Source organism: Betta splendens, chromosome 12 (genome assembly GCF_900634795.4).
Source record: "Betta splendens chromosome 12, fBetSpl5.4, whole genome shotgun sequence".
In the NCBI taxonomy this organism is placed as follows: Eukaryota; Metazoa; Chordata; class Actinopteri; order Anabantiformes; family Osphronemidae; genus Betta; species Betta splendens.
The window spans coordinates 481,903-499,186 of NC_040892.2; the positions used below are offsets into that span (position 1 = coordinate 481,903).

Here is a 17,284-nt window from a genome sequence, read left to right on the forward strand (position 1 = left end):
CCAGAACCAGAACCTCCTCCACTATCTGTAACTCCAGAGTTCTAGGTGGACTCACCCCACGAAGAGTGGGAAGAGCTGTAGTCCTGTCAATCATCCAGAAACGTGCGTCCTTTTAGCTGTTATGACGTAATTCAGAAAATAGTTGCTTTGATGTCGCGAGCGCCGCATCACCCCGGGGTCAGAATCCGCGCGTCCGCTCAAGCGCGTGCGTGACGCTTGTTGGACACCCGGTGGTAGGTGGGTAACAGCGAAAGAGAGAGAGAGAGAGAGGGGGGGGGGGGGGGCTGACACGCGCCGTGGTTGCGCTTCTGCGCGTGTTCGTGTGTCTGCGTGTGTTGAGCGGGGGTTCTAGGTTTTCTGCACACACCGAGCTTCTGCTGAAGGAGACACGAGCGGACGCGCGAGGCAGCTGGACTGGATAATTACGAGCGTGTCATTACGCACCGACTGGCCCGGTTCGTTCAGCCCACGCTGCTCCCGTTAGACATTCTAATGTGAGCCTCCGGTTCTGAGTCCAAACTACGGCACGTCCACACGCCGACCACCGGGGAAAGTTGGAGCAAGGCGGGTGACGGGATGTTTACCGAACGACCCGGGGAGCGCGTGTTGCTGCGTTAACTGATCCTCTGCCAGAACATGCGGACCGGACTCTCCGAACTCGTCACTGCTCTGAGTCCGGCTCCCCGCTAGGACCGTGTCCAGGGCTGTTCGCTCGCTCCAGCATGTCGGCGTCACTTGTACCGGTTCTCAGCGCACAGAGAGAGCGAGAGCGTGAGTGAAGACACGAGAGAGCCAGAGCGGAACCGGGCTGCAGCGAACCGGACCGAGGGGAGACGAGCCTGTGTTCACAAGCTGTGGGATTACTGCCGGACCGACATGATCCTAATTAATGTCCTCACTTTGGTGTTTGTGTTGGGTAAGTGGCTTCCGCAGCCACACACACACAGACACACACACACACACACACACACACACACACACACACACACACACACACACTGGTTTGATGTAGCCGTTACCTTTACTGGACTAAGTCAAATCACAGCTGTAGCTGTGTACAGTGTCTCAGCGGGTTTAAGGTACAGTAACACCTGCATCAGAAGCTCAGTGTGGTACTGAGACCGTGGTTCTGTCCATGGTACTGAAACCTGTCTGATGCTCATGAGCAGAATTAGCTCTAACGTCTGTTCACAAGACTTCAGCATAGGAATGTTACAGCAAAGAAGGAGTTGTCACAGCTGTCGGGGGAGTCTTGGTTCTGATCCAGCTCGTGCCCAGAACCAGAGCAGATGAGTGGAGGTGAAGTCACTGAGGTGGCAGCTGTTCAGCCTGGTTCTGAACACGGCCACAACAGGATGTTGGAAGCTGAAGAAGCAGGAAGTGACATTATTAGTCATTATTAGTATTAGTGGAAACTCACCTGAGTAGGAGCATGCGTTTCCATGGTAACACATGGTCACTTAAACTTACTTCATAAAACTGAGCCTGAACACGTGATTGTCCTGATTGTGTTAGTGGAGCCTCTACTGTGTGATGCCGCAGCTGCAGCGTCTGTGGAGCCTGTTTGTGTGTTAGTGGAGCCTGTTTGTGTGTCTTTGGAGCTGGTTTATGTGTTAGTGAAGCCTGTTTGTGTTAATGAGGCCTGTTTGTGTGTTAGAGGAGCCTGTTTGTGTGTCTGTGGAGCCCGTTTGTGTTAATGAGGCCTGTTCGTGTGTCTGTGAAGCCTGTTTGTGTCTGTGAAGCCTGTTTGTGTCTGTGGAGCCTGTTTGTGTGTCAGTGGAGCCTGTTTGTGTGTCAGCGGAGCCTGTTTGTGTGTCAGCGGAGCCTGTTTGTGTGTCAGCGGAGCCTGTTTGTGTTAGTGGAGCCTGTTTGTGTGTTAGAGGAGCCTGTTTGTGTGTTAGAGGAGCCTGTTTGTGTGTCAGTGGAGCCTGTTTGTGTGTTAGAGGAGCCTGTTTGTGTCAGTGGAGCCTGTTTGTGTGTTAGTGGAGCCTGTTTGTGTGTTAGTGGAGCCTGTTTGTGTGTTAGTGGAGCCTGTTTGTGTTAGTGGAGCCTGTTTGTGTCAGTGGAGCCTGTTTGTGTGTTAGTGAAGCCTGTTTGTGTGTTAGTGGAGCCTGTTTGTGTGTTAGAGGAGCCTGTTTGTGTGTTAGAGGAGCCTGTTTGTGTGTCAGTGGAGCCTGTTTGTGTGTTAGTGGAGCCTGTTTGTGTGTTAGAGGAGCCTGTTTGTGTCAGTGGAGCCTGTTTGTGTGTTAGTGGAGCCTGTTTGTGTGTTAGTGGAGCCTGTTTGTGTGTTAGTGGAGCCTGTTTGTGTGTTAGAGGAGCCTGTTTGTGTTAGTGGAGCCTGTTTGTGTGTCTGTGGAGCCTGTTTGTGTGTTAGTGGAGCCTGTTTGTGTTAGTGGAGCCTGTTTGTGTGTCTGTGGAGCCTGTTTGTGTGTTAGTGGAGCCTGTTTGTGTGTTAGTGGAGCCTGTTTGTGTGTCTGTGGAGCCTGTTTGTGTTAGTGGAGCCTGTTTGTGTGTCTGTGGAGCCTGTTTGTTGTAGCCTCTACTTCTGCTCTAAACCTAAATCACATGCCTACACATCCTTCATAGCTCAGCCTCCATCCAGTTCTGGGCTCTATCTGCCAGCAGGCACGTGAGCAGGTCCGGTTCTGCTGGTGTTTTTATCAGCTCGTGTGCTAATTGGGTTCCAGCTGCACATTACTGTCACAGCGGAAGCGGAAACTGCTGCGCTGCCTGGAAGCAACCCTGACCTGAGGCTGCAGCTGGTTTTACCTGCTGCCAGCACGAGTCAGAGAGAAGACGAAGGGAAACGCTCGGACCGACATGATCCTAATTAATGTCCTCACTTTGGTGTTTGTGTTGGGTAAGTGGCTTCCGCAGCCACACACACACAGACACACACACACACACACACACACACACACACACACACACACACACACACTGGTTTGATGTAGCCGTTACCTTTACTGGACTAAGTCAAATCACAGCTGTAGCTGTGTACAGTGTCTCAGCGGGTTTAAGGTACAGTAACACCTGCATCAGAAGCTCAGTGTGGTACTGAGACCGTGGTTCTGTCCATGGTACTGAAACCTGTCTGATGCTCATGAGCAGAATTAGCTCTAACGTCTGTTCACAAGACTTCAGCATAGGAATGTTACAGCAAAGAAGGAGTTGTCACAGCTGTCGGGGGAGTCTTGGTTCTGATCCAGCTCGTGCCCAGAACCAGAGCAGATGAGTGGAGGTGAAGTCACTGAGGTGGCAGCTGTTCAGCCTGGTTCTGAACACGGCCACAACAGGATGTTGGAAGCTGAAGAAGCAGGAAGTGACATTATTAGTCATTATTAGTATTAGTGGAAACTCACCTGAGTAGGAGCATGCGTTTCCATGGTAACACATGGTCACTTAAACTTACTTCATAAAACTGAGCCTGAACACGTGATTGTCCTGATTGTGTTAGTGGAGCCTCTACTGTGTGATGCCGCAGCTGCAGCGTCTGTGGAGCCTGTTTGTGTGTTAGTGGAGCCTGTTTGTGTGTCTTTGGAGCTGGTTTATGTGTTAGTGAAGCCTGTTTGTGTTAATGAGGCCTGTTTGTGTGTTAGAGGAGCCTGTTTGTGTGTCTGTGGAGCCCGTTTGTGTTAATGAGGCCTGTTCGTGTGTCTGTGAAGCCTGTTTGTGTCTGTGAAGCCTGTTTGTGTCTGTGGAGCCTGTTTGTGTGTCAGTGGAGCCTGTTTGTGTGTCAGCGGAGCCTGTTTGTGTGTCAGCGGAGCCTGTTTGTGTGTCAGCGGAGCCTGTTTGTGTTAGTGGAGCCTGTTTGTGTGTTAGAGGAGCCTGTTTGTGTGTTAGAGGAGCCTGTTTGTGTGTCAGTGGAGCCTGTTTGTGTGTTAGAGGAGCCTGTTTGTGTCAGTGGAGCCTGTTTGTGTGTTAGTGGAGCCTGTTTGTGTGTTAGTGGAGCCTGTTTGTGTGTTAGTGGAGCCTGTTTGTGTTAGTGGAGCCTGTTTGTGTCAGTGGAGCCTGTTTGTGTGTTAGTGAAGCCTGTTTGTGTGTTAGTGGAGCCTGTTTGTGTGTTAGAGGAGCCTGTTTGTGTGTTAGAGGAGCCTGTTTGTGTGTCAGTGGAGCCTGTTTGTGTGTTAGTGGAGCCTGTTTGTGTGTTAGAGGAGCCTGTTTGTGTCAGTGGAGCCTGTTTGTGTGTTAGTGGAGCCTGTTTGTGTGTTAGTGGAGCCTGTTTGTGTGTTAGTGGAGCCTGTTTGTGTGTTAGAGGAGCCTGTTTGTGTTAGTGGAGCCTGTTTGTGTGTCTGTGGAGCCTGTTTGTGTGTTAGTGGAGCCTGTTTGTGTTAGTGGAGCCTGTTTGTGTGTCTGTGGAGCCTGTTTGTGTGTTAGTGGAGCCTGTTTGTGTGTTAGTGGAGCCTGTTTGTGTGTCTGTGGAGCCTGTTTGTGTTAGTGGAGCCTGTTTGTGTGTCTGTGGAGCCTGTTTGTTGTAGCCTCTACTTCTGCTCTAAACCTAAATCACATGCCTACACATCCTTCATAGCTCAGCCTCCATCCAGTTCTGGGCTCTATCTGCCAGCAGGCACGTGAGCAGGTCCGGTTCTGCTGGTGTTTTTATCAGCTCGTGTGCTAATTGGGTTCCAGCTGCACATTACTGTCACAGCGGAAGCGGAAACTGCTGCGCTGCCTGGAAGCAACCCTGACCTGAGGCTGCAGCTGGTTTTACCTGCTGCCAGCACGAGTCAGAGAGAAGACGAAGGGAAACGCTCAGGCCGTGAAAAAGCTGCAACAGGAGGAGCACAAACTGTCATAGGTGTCATCATCACCATCATCTTCATCATCATCGTTGTGTTCTTCTTCTTTGGTGGTTCCTTGGACACCTGCTGAGGCTCCTGTCAGTCACATAATCTACACACAACCAGTGAAATGATGATCATGGGTCAAATCACAAGAGAATCGCTTCAGGACTGAAACAACCAAAATATTACTTCTGTGCAAATAATGGGTTAAAAAGGAGCATAAACAAACCTTTGACTGAGCTGGAAACACAACGGTGCTGCTGTTATTTAAATCCGGTTCTGAGTCATGTCCTTGGATTTTAAAAGGCTCCTTTTATTGTGTGAAGCGCTGTCGTCCTTCCACCAGCTTTTATCCGCTCCACGTCAAATGAAATGGCAGCGTGTTCACAGGAACAGGCCTGGTCGGGATTTTGCAGCAGCGTAAGAAGTTCTGAGAGACGTTTACCGGGCCTGTGTCACGCCTGGATCCACAAGAGACATTGCATCCTGACACCCGTCCTGTGTCTCGGGCGGTTCTGGTCGGTTCGACTGGGTCGCGTCTGGTGCCTGCAGACGCGGGGCTGTGGTCTTTACTGTCCTGAGCTGTTCCTGTGTGTCACTGTGCTTCTGGGCCTGATCCGAGTTCGGGCATCTCTGGAGACGCGTTAGTCATTTAGCGCCTCTATGGAAGATAACCGAGTGGAACCCACTTTATTCAGCTGTTGTTTGCAGTGAAAAACAAAGAACCGTTACTGGGTCTCTGAGGCCCGGCAGAAACAAGCGCTGATGACGTCGTCATGCTGTTCCTGGAAGTTTGCTTTGCAGGACGCGTCGGCTCCGTGCAGAACTTTGTTCGGTACTGAGTGTCAGCTCTGACCGGTGGAAGCTTCGCTAACGTCTGCTGCAGCTCTCAGGTTCAGCTCCTGGCGCGGTGGCGGTGGCAAATGTTGTGTTTGTGTTGATCTGCTGGAACGGTGCGTCTCATCCACCTCTCCCTCCTCCTGCAGGTGTGTGTGTCTGTGATTCGGAGCTGGGCCCGCCCGGCTGGAGGGAACCTCTGGACTGCGTGCGAGCCTCCGAGCTGTGCAACCAGAACAGCCAGTGCAGCTCGCGCTACCGGATCATGCGGCAGTGCCTGTCCGGCGGCGACAGGGAGCGCAGCGCCATGCTGGCCTCCAAGGAGTGCCAGGGAGCGCTGGAGGTGCTGCAGGACTCGCCGCTGTACGACTGCCGCTGCAAGAGAGGCATGAAGAAGGAGCTGCAGTGTCTGCAGAACTACTGGAGCATCCACATGGGCCTGACCGAGGGTGAGTGATGACCACAGCACCACAAAGCTGTGGTTCCCCACACCTCTGTGTTTGCGGGAGTCTCAGAGGGAGCTGAAGCTAAATCGGCGCTGACCCGTTCAGTGGCATCTGTGTTCTCTGCTGGTCAGGAACTCAAACCGGACCAGAGGCTTGGGCCTGGACCACTCACAGGCTCCTGCTGCCCTGATGGTTCTCTGTGGTTCCAACTGTAATGAGCTTCAGAACGCTTCGCTGTGAGGGGTCACAGACGGCGTTAATGCTGCGGGTCGGTTCTGGTCCCGCCGGGCCATGATGCACAGACACACTCTGGCTGCTGCCTGGCCTAGTTTGGGTCTCAGCAGTGGCAGAGCTCATTAAGAGCCTCAGTCTTTGTTCTCCAGCCCACTAAGGACATCTCTGTAGAGCTACGAACCATGTAACACAGACACACAAACGCACCACAGACACAAACTGTGAGACAGTAGTGACACACACCCGCTTGTGTTGATTATGCTGCAACGCTGCCTGACCTACATGTGCATCCTGTGTGTGACCACCGTGTGTGTGTGTGTGTGTGTGTGTGTGTGTGTGTGTGTGTGTGTGTGTGTGTGTGTGTGTGTGTGCGTTTGTGTGTCTGCAGTGTGTTTGTGCGTTTGTGTGTCTGTGGTTGTGTGTGTCTGCAGTGTGTGTGTGTGTCTGCAGTGTGTATGTGCATTTGTGTGTCTGTGGTTGTGTGTGTGTCTGTGTGTGTCTACAGTGCGGTTGTGTGCGTCTGCGGTGCGTTTGTGTTTGTGTGCACTGCGTTTGTGTGTCTGCGGTGCATTTATGCGTTTGTGTGTCTGTGGTGCAATTGTGCCTTTGTGTGTCTGTGTGTCTGCAGTGCATTTGTGCATCTGCGGTGCATTTGTGCATTTGTGTCTGTGTGTCTGCAGTACATTTGTGCATTTGTGTGTCTGCGGTGCATTTGTGCGTTTGTGTGTCTGTGTGTCTGCGGTGCATTTGTGCGGCTGTGTGTGTGTGGCGGGTCATTAGGCCGAGGAGCTGATCTGTGGTGTTTGTCGGTGGTTAGAGGATAAAGACGCCTATGAAACATTTAGAGGCTCCGCTCGGCGCTCGGCTCGTTAGCTCCGTACACATCAGGACTCTGCTGGAGCTCTGTGACTCTGTTTAACTCACCTACTGGAGCGTTTCTGCTCGTCTCAGGCTCAATCGCAGCGTAATCACGCTGCTCGACGCGTTTGGCTGCTAAAGAATTCAGCGCGGTGCCGAGTGCTGCTCGGACCTGGACCGGTCAGACGTGTCACTGGTTCATGGTGGGTCAGAACCAGACAACAGTTCATGGAGAAATGAGCAGCAGAGCAGATGTGGACCAGGTCCAGCCCATATCGAGGACATGGTGATCGGGTTCACGTTGGAGACGACCTTGAGTCAAACATCAAGCAAAGTCTGTTTAATTGTAGAGCAGCTTTACTTTGTGCTGCGGCTTCAGCTGCATTAATTTTGTTACAGATGATTTTCTACAGTAAATGCTGCACTTTGAATTTCAAGCTCTGCTTTTTTCTTTCATGTGACAAAGAACAAAAGAGTTTTTCCTGCAGTGCTTTTCTTCTGCGCGTCCCATTCATGCATGAATATTTAACTAGACTGAGGATTTGTTGGCTTTTCAGCTTAAAACTTCTAATCGAATTCAGACGAGAGGAAACAGGTGAGACTGAAATAATTCATAAGTTTGTCTGCAGCCAAGGTTAAGGATCAGTTCAGCGGAGCAGACGGTGGATTTAGAGGAAGCAGATTGGAGCACGGCTTCGACAGCCACATAGAAACCAGTTAAAGTCAGCAAAGAAAAATGAAGACATAAAGTCTCACAACTCAAGTCTGATTAAGCTCATTAGCCTGAAATGTGCCAGAGAAACGGCAGCGAACGGAACTAAACGGGACAATTAATCCCACTCTCATTATCCTGCAGCAGTTTACAAGTTGTATAAACAGCATAAATACACTATGATGTGTGATGTATGCGCTCAGTGATCAAAGCAGAGAAAAGAGAGAAATGAGACCCATAAAATAGATGTACTTCATCAGGTTCGTCTGTCACTTACAGACCAGAACAGCGCCCCCACAGGTCTGTGGTGAGACACTGTATTACAGGTCATCTAGCTCAAATCATCTGACGTCATCACGCTGCCAACCTGAACCAGGAGTCGGTAGCAGTATGTCGGTAGCATTAGCATTTTCGTCAACTGACACGTCGCCAAGTAGATGCTAACGAGGTCAGAGGTCGACCTCACTGTGTGAGGACAGACAGCGTACCTGCGTCTGGATGCAGGGTCTTAGTGGATGACATCTACTGTGTGATGCTGCAGCTGCAGCGTCTGACATGGAGCCTGATGGGACAGAATGGCACATCATCCAGAACCTTATTAAAGCCGGTCAGGAGTCAGATAACATGGTGCAAAAAGGAAAAGTTAGTAAGTGCTATTAACTGAACTGAGTAAGGTTCTGGATGAGGCCAGTGAAGCTAACTCATCATTCAGGGTGAAAATTAATGAGCCCGTCTCAGCTGGCGCCAGGTTTCGTCTATGAGGACGTTGATGAAAACAGACGCAGGCAGTGAAAGGGACGGTCTGAACAGGAGCTACTTGGGGATGATCAGGTCACATGTGGCCGTTTGGGTAATTAAGGGGGTCCTGATGGACAGCAGATCCTCAGCGAGCGGTGCAGAGGGTGGAGATGACTAATGAGCTGCGGGACAGGAAATTGGTTGTGGGCGGAGAGAGAGCGAGTCTGGAGACAGAACCTTTTACTTTTGGTTCCTTTTTTTATTCCTTGTGAGCAAAGCTGTTCCCAGCGTGAGACGCAGCAGAGGAACCGTGAAGGAGCAGAGCGATCTGACACCAGCTCATTAGGTTTCCATCCACCTGTTTGATGAAATCCTTGTAACGGTCACAAAACGGAGATGAAGAAAAACACCTTGTCACATGGATTTGGGAAAGATGATACTAAAGAAGCTGCTTCTTCCTCTACTGCATTAAAGTAAGACGTACAAACAAGAAGCAGCTGAAAGTTGTCGTCTCAAAAACAGGCAGGACGAAACAGAAGCCCTGAACGTCTGCCGGTGACTCTGGCTCTGCTGGAGCTTGAACCTGGTTCCATTCAGCTTCTCGCCCCGACGCTGAAAAACAACCCTTCGTCCTAATTTATGACGTGTGTGTTCAAACATAATGCAGCTGCCTGCAGGTAAGAAAAGAACAATAACTGGAACCACGGAGAGGAACACAAGAGTTGGAAGCTGCCGGTGGCGCGTGATCCATCACTTGAAACAGCAACAGGTCCTGTTTAAATAGGAACCGGCCAAGACAGGTTCAGCAGAACCAGAGGAAACCTTCGTCTTAAACTGAAACACTGACTCACACGACTTGATGTGATGCCGAGGACATATGTGATGTAAAGTCGCTGCAGACGCTCATCAGCCTCTCGTTTCTGTTGAAACAAGCTTAATGGGCGGCTGATTGAAATAATATGTGGCTAATTAGTTTGACAGCTGATCCATCACCTCAGCTTCACTATGAAAGAACAAGCCTGCGTCTGTTTAAGAGAAACAGACAGGACAAAGAGGATCAGTGCAGATAAAAGACTGATCCTGGGAATTGGGTCAAAGTGTGATGACAGCAGATGATGGAGGTAGAGGCAATCTGAGCTGCAGGGACGGAGAAAGGAGGAAATGGAGCGGAGCATCAGGAAGATGAGACCAGGATCAAACCCTCACCTCATCCGTCGTCATTAGAGGAGCAGCGTCTCCCACTGAGGTGGAACCAGTGTCTGTGGCTTCACAGAGTCACCGTCTGACTCTGACTCGGGCCTGTGGATGTGTCTCAGCACAAGACATTGGATCGTTGATTGTCCCACGAGGATCCATTCGTCTGTTGTTTGCTGCTAGTGTAACTAAACGATTATGAAACAGAAAGGTCTTCTTCAAACTAAGGCGTTCTCCAGGACGGAGGGTCCAACCTGAGATCCGCTTCGTTCGCCTCCTGCAGCAGCTACGGCGTCTCCCCCTGGGCTCGAACAGAGGGAAAGTGGCCTGAAGGTTTGCAAAGGAGCAAATCACGATGGGCCGTTAAACCAGATTTCTAGTGACGCTGTCTGTTTAAACAGCACCTCCTCCTTTACCACACAAACAGCTCCTGTACAGTTTAAGAGACTGATCCAGATCAGACCAGATGGTTCCATCGTCCTGTAAACTCGTACAGTTCATTTCTCTGTGAAAAGATTTATTAAACTTAACAGTCTTCATGGATTTTCAGGATTCTGAGCAGCTCAGACAAAAACAGTGAAGCTGAACGTGTTTACGTCAAAGCATGGCAGATGATCACACGCTGCACATTTGTTCTCAGAAAGAACCCCACAAAGTGTGGACTCGTGGGCTTGGAGTCTGCAGCTTCCCCGTTCACTGTTCTCTGATCTCCGTTCTCCATTCCCCATTCTCTTTTGTCTGTTCCCCGTTCTTCGCTCTCTGTTCCCCGTTCTCTGATCTCTGTTCCCCATTCTCCGGTCTCTGTTCCCCGTTCTCTGATTCCTGTTCTCTGTTCCCCGTTCTCTGATTCCTGTTCTCTGTTCCCCGTTCTCTGATCTCTGTTCCCCGTTCTCCGGTCTCTGTTCCCCGTTCTCCGTTCCCTGTTCTCTGATCTCTGTTTTCTGTTCCCCGTTCCCTGTTCTCTGTCCCCATTTTCTGTTCTCTGTTCCCCGTTCTCTGATATCTGTTCCCTGTTCTCTGATCTCTGTTTTCTGTTCCCCGTTCCCTGTTCTCTGTCCCCATTTTCTGTTCTCTGTTCCCCGTTCTCTGATATCTGTTCCCCGTTTTTCGTTCTCTGTTCCCTGTTCTCTGATCTCTGTTCCCTGTTCTCCGGTCTCTGTTCCCCGTTCTCTGTTCCCCATTCTCCATTCCCCATTCTGTGTTTCTGCTGCTTGTGCTGAGTCTTCGACCTTGTGACTGCGATGATCCGAGTTTACATCAAAATGCAATTATAACATCATTAAGATAATAATGTGAGGAAGGCAGAGCTCAAGTAAACAGCAAAGCCTAATTATGTTAATGTGATTGACTTCTTAATCAGAGTAAACAAACACTGTATGATGTGTGTGAGCAGCTGGAATAATGACATGACTTCACTGAAGAGCATTCAGCATTGGAGTCAGAGGAGAAGGCGGCGAACTCTGAGCCCGTGTAGGATATAGGATCAAAAAGCACCATTGATCTCGCGCAGGGCGCCAAATTGACCAGGACCGGTGCTGCACGGTACCTGTAGAACACGGTACCAGCAGGACACAGTACCTGTAGAACACAGTACCTGTGGGACATGTTACCAGCGGAACATGGTACCTGTACAACATGATACCAGCAAGACACGGAACCTGTAGAAGGGACCCGGTACCTGTGGGACACGGTACCCGTAGAGGGGACCCGGTACCTGTGGGACACGGTACCAGCGGAACACATACCTGTACAACATCATACCAACGCAACACGGTACCTGTATAAGACGATACATGTAGAACATGGTACATGTAGAACACAGTACCTGTGGGACACGGAACCTGTAGAGGGGACACGGTACCTGTGGGACATGGTACCTGTAGAGGGGACACGGCACCCGTAGAGGGGACCCGGTACCTGTGGGACACGGTACCCGTAGAGGGGACCCGGTACCTGTGGGACACGGTACCAGCGGAACACGGTACCTTCACAACATGGTAACAATGGAGCATGTTACCTGTATAAGACGGTACATGTAGAACATGGTACATATAGAACACAGTACCTGTGGGACACGGAACCTGTAGAAGGGACCCGGTACCTGTGGGACATGTTACCAGCGGAACACGGTACCTTTACAACATGGTAACAATGGAGCATGTTACCTGTATAAGACGGTACATGTAGAACATGGTACATGTAGAACACAGTACCTGTGGGACACGGAACCTGTAGAAGGGACCCGGTACCTGTGGAACCCGGTGCTGGCAGACGACGGGAGCTGGGTGTTCAGTCCATCCACCAATCCACAAGTCCGTCTCACCTGTCACCTATCAACGTGAACCATGTCAGATCCAGCCCAGGTGCTTAAGTCCGTTGAGCAGACAATGAATGTTTAAAGAGAAGACGGAGAAACTAAATTTCCTAGTTTAAAACGCATAATTTAACCTTGTTAAATATTCAGCTGAGGTTAAATGTAGCAGCGATAATGACACAGTTTTAATTTACAGCACTAGAGCTTGGATTGGAAGTCAAAATGCAAATGGAAATAAACTTAATCAACACAGATGAGATCATTAAAATTCAGAGATGGAAGCATTGGATTCCAAGGGAGAAAAGCAAAAACACACAAGTTTGTTTTAGCAACACAAAGAAGAAGCAGTGAAGGCTGAACAACAGGATGTGAATGAGGAGGAAACCTGGAGTCTCCAACATCACGGCCCAGACAGACGTCTGACAAACACCTGACACACCTGGACATTAGGGAGCTCACAGAGCTCATTAGCCTCATGCTAAACTCATCAGTCATTAGTCAGACGGGGAATTAGCCCTTGATTCGACTGCATGCTAGACGCCGACGTCAGTGTTAATGTATAATTTAGCAGGCTGAACTCTAAGCACCTCAGTGATCCTTAAAGCCTGAGTATTAGCCTGCACGCTAAAGAGCCGCAGTCAATACTAAGTGTCCTGATCTATTAGCTTAAGGGATTTGGCATCTAGTCCGAGCAATTACTTAAACACTGACTGGTCACTGAGAGCACGACCGCCTCCCTCATAAGTTCTGCTGTTTAGGCAGCTCGGCTCCACTACTCTATCAGGTACATGTGTAAGGTGTCCAAACATCAGAAGCAGCTTTTATAAAGCACCTCAATCTGACTCCACCGGGAAACAGAGCCGCTGCACCTCATCAGAGTCAAAAATAACAAACCAACCCATCAAACCAACCCACCCATTTAACCAACCCACACATTTCACAATCAAGTCGAGCAGGAACTAACGCTAACAATTAAAACTAATCAGCTGTGGGTTTGACACGAGTGACAGCGGATCTGATAGTATTACTTTCACCTGTGTGATGCTGTGATGAACTGTGGTTTTCAGAGTCTCTGAAACCCTTTTTTTTTAAATATCACATGTCGTCCACACGAGAGCTCAAACACTAAGGCAGAAATCTGATCCACGCCCTGATCGACACCATCCAGCAGCTGGTGGCTTCATCAACAGCTTCACTGGATTCTGGTCCAGGTGACGAGAGCTGAAGTAAAACGAATGCAGCTCTCTGTTTGTTTCATTCGCAGGTGTGGAAAATGATGTAATGCAGGTTGGAGTCTGAGAAATGTCCCTGAATGCAACATGTCGTCCACTCGTCAGGTCATGGATGCGTCCACGTTAGGTCACAAAGCTGCTTGTTCAACTCATTATCAAGCAGATAATCACCACCAGGAACCTGAGTGTTAAACTACGGCAGAGATTCATCACCCGCGAACAGACGCCGCGGTGAACGCTGCTTCGCTGCCATTATGCCGCGTGGGACCTCCTGCTGTGACGAGCCTGGCCTGACCAGTGACCAGCGCCTCTTCATCAGCCATCATTTCCTGTGTGATGGCATGTTGTCGTCTCCTGGTTGACACGGTGAACAAGCAGCTGCACGCAGTCAGACGGCAGATGTGTGGATGCGGAGCCCAATATCGCTCAGGAGGCTGTCGCTACGACAACGGGCTGCCTCCAGGTTTATGATATAAAGATTTCACGGTGCTTACAGGCATGTAAGAAGCCTGTTTAGTGGAAAACCACACATGTGATCGGGCTCTGACTCACATTAGAACGTTCTTAGTGTTTGTGGTGGAGCCAAAAGGTGAAAGGACGAGAGCAGCTGACTTCATGAAATGAATCTGTGGAATGCTGAAGCCAAACATTAGCTTTTATGAGCTACTTGATCTAAACAAGGAAAGCCTCCTGTGGAACGGAGACGTTGGTAAACTGTTGTTGCATGTTTATGACGGCAAAAATTATGACCGGACAGAAAATAGAAGCGGTGAAGACAGCCGCTCGTTTCAGTGGGTGGACGCGCTCCTCTCCTGTCAGTAATAATTAAAGGGGGCAGTGAAAGCGGAGAGCAGCACCAGCAGGACTGCAACTAAGCACTTTGTGAAATCTCAAATTCAGCTTATTACCCATGCAGACAGGCGAAGTGCACGCGTGCAGCTCCGACTGCTGCAGCGTCTGAGCTTCCAGGCAACTGCTCCTCAGCCTTTCTTCACAAACCATGCGTTAGGCGCCGTTAATGTTCTGCAATTACACTGGTTTGTGTCTTAAAGTGGCTTTTCTTCAAAATCATGTAACGCAATCAGCATAATTCAAAACACTCTTCAACGTCTCATTAACTCTCGTAGTGATTGAAAACATCTGCTGTCGGCACCAACGACCCTTTCTCTTACACAATATATTAATGCACGACTCATTTGTTGGGAAATTATGTTGCAGAAGACGATGAAAGACTCTGGATGAAGTGTGACGCATGTACTGTATACATACTGTAAGTAGCAGCAGGTCAAAACCTTCGTATCAGAACCAGATGTAAACAGTTGTCAGTGATCCTGCTACAGAACCTGAGTTACAGCCATCAACTTTCAGGCTGAGACCACACGTCTGCGTCGGACCACGATGGAGCACGTCCCGTCTCCTGCAGAAGGGTCCAGAGCTGCAGTAGAACGTGGCGGGGGCGACCGCAGGAGAACGTGCATGTGGACGCAGCGCCTGTGCTGGTTCTGCCTTGCTGGGAGCAGGCTCTTGGTTTTCTCTCATTCTCTTGGTTTGTTTAGTGACACTCACACGTCAGGTGTGTGGTTTACGCAGTGGTGGCCACGGATGCTGCACATTAATCCACACGGTGACTTCCCATATCTCCCCACTGTACAGACACACTGCATCCTGCACCGAGCCCCTTGGCAGAGGAGTCATTTCACGATGCTCTGTGTGCTTGAGTTAAGGATGCAAAGAGCAGCTTCTCCAAATGTCGCTGCTGCCAGTAATTGCAGACACAGCCGGTACTTTTGCCAATACCTCCTCCTGCTTCTAGCTTCCTTTCATCTCCCCTCAGCACCAATCTATGGACATTACCCCGGCGCCAGAAATGCACCTGAGCAGCCTGCACTTACATCCAGCTTTTATTTAGAGAGCTTGCCTCTTTAAACCCTGATAAGAAATCCTTTTCTGCTCCTGCTTTCCCTTAAACACGACTGAGATCTGCCGTCTGAGCCACAGAGCAAGAAAGAAAAGACTGAAACGTAGCAGCTGCAGCACAGGCCTCCTGTCTGCACAAACCTCGTTTGTCTCTCGAGAAGAATTATTTCTGTGTGTAAGAGTAAATTAGTAGCATCTCCCCGGGATGAGCTCCACTCTGCAGCTACAGGCAGGAGCGGAGCCAGCGGAGCAGTGGGAGGGAGCGACGCTGCTAAATGCCAGACAAATGCTCACGGGTGGCAAATGATTGCAGAGAAACTCAGGGCTGGAGTAAATCAGCAGCAGAGTTTGGTGGCATGTTAATGTGAGCGGTGCAGAGATTAAAGAGCCAACGATCAGAAGTTGTTCGTTTGAACATCCTGGCTCGGACATGCCACTGAAAATGTCAAGCTGCCTCCGAATGCAGCGGGAATCAGCTGTTTACCTGCAGCATGAAGGCAAATGTTGGCTTTTGAGAGCAATCTGCCATAATCCTCAGTCCATTTCCTGTTTGAGGCAAAAGGAAAACAGGCTCTTTGATCAAATGCTGCTGAGCTCGTGTGTCAACTCCACGGTTTGCATTTCTCAACTCTGCACAGACGTGTTCAGACTGACTAAGCCCAGAGGGTTCGCTTTGCCTTAGATATATTTATTTACATATAGGTTTTGAGATTTCTGTCTTTTGTTAACAAAGTTTGTTGAGAGTTACGGTTTTCGATGCATGAGCCCAAGTCCATCTTGACCTCTCTGTATCTCTATTGGTTGGAGCTCGTCAGAAACCAATTAGGAATCTGAGGGGGCGGGACGTTATGGCCGCGGCCTCGCGTAGCACTAACCTGGTAGCGGGAGTCAGAAAGGGGCAATTTTAACGGTATTTGGAGAATAAATGGCGAATATTTTGGTGAAGGAGGTTTCACCAGCTTAAAACCGACAAATTGTGACCTCCAGGAGGTAAATATCAACGAGTGTACAATTTTGTCTAACGTTATCAAGTTAGTGTTAAAATAACGTGCTAATCGCCATGAGTGTGTTAGCGCGCTAACACTATTAGCATTAGCTGCTGGTCTTCAAGGGCTCTTTACTTAAAACTGACTAAATAAGGTGTAAACATGGACACGAGCATTACACGGTTTTAAAACGGGATTATATGTATATATATATATATATGTTATATTTTTGCAATTTGTTGTAATCTCTTTCAAAATAGTTGAAAGCAGCGTTTGTGTTATTAATGACTTCTATCATTATAACGTTTTGACGTAGTATTTGATGCTAATAGTAAACGATGCGAGTTCTTCTTCCTCTATTGGCGCATTTCATTAGCGACAGTAAGGACGTGGTTTCACCAGCGATGAGCTGCCCCTGTGTGTAATATGTGGCAGTGAGAACACGTCCATTACAAACCGCTTTAATCCAACAAATGATTCTCTTCACAAAGCTTCTGCTGATCCTGTTGGTCCTGATTATTTTATCCTAGTAGATATAAACAGTTCTCGGTTCTAGACCAGCAAAGCGTTGGCACCGTCTGAAACCAGTTAGTTGGCTCAGAGAGTTATTTGTTGAACATTAGACCACTGTTGTGATAGAATCTATTTCACTGTTGCTAACCAACCAGACCTTTTTGCTTTTTATTATACTGAGTGAGGCTGTATTCGATAGTTGTGTGTGGCACACTTCCATCCAATTTAAATGGAGTTTTTTAATCTCCAGTAGCTAATCTAGGGCCTCTGCATGTGTGGGGCCTGCAGGCTGTAGGATTTGAGCCTGTGACTTAATCCACAGCAGCATGTTTGCACACATACAATATATGTACATGTGGACGGGCATGAGGCAATGTAACACTGTTCATTTGCTGTCAGTTTTATGTTACTTTGTTGATCTACAGTCGTCATGGCTGCCCACCATGAAGGCAGATGGATTTGTTGAGCATCTTTAAGTGCTAAGGCAAAGTGTTTAAAATAGGCTGTCAAAGGAATTAA

The 17,284-nt window shown here is 49.2% G+C and overlaps 1 protein-coding gene across 2 annotated transcripts in view; it reads left to right on the forward strand.

Moving 5' to 3' along the window:
• Positions 1-287: 287 nt before the first annotated feature.
• The window catches only part of gfra2b (GDNF family receptor alpha 2b), a 41,305-nt gene continuing 24,308 nt past the window's right edge, over positions 288-17,284 (forward strand). Inside the window, exons 1-2 of one of the 2 annotated variants that reach the window (XM_029168154.3) lie at positions 288-916; positions 5,771-6,070. In XM_029168154.3, the coding sequence (XP_029023987.1) occupies positions 877-916; positions 5,771-6,070 (340 nt within the window). In that variant the 5' untranslated portion in view covers positions 288-876. Of the gene's footprint in view, positions 917-2,784; positions 2,861-5,770; positions 6,071-17,284 lie in introns of those variants that run through there. The other variant, XM_029168155.3, reaches the window with a different exon arrangement.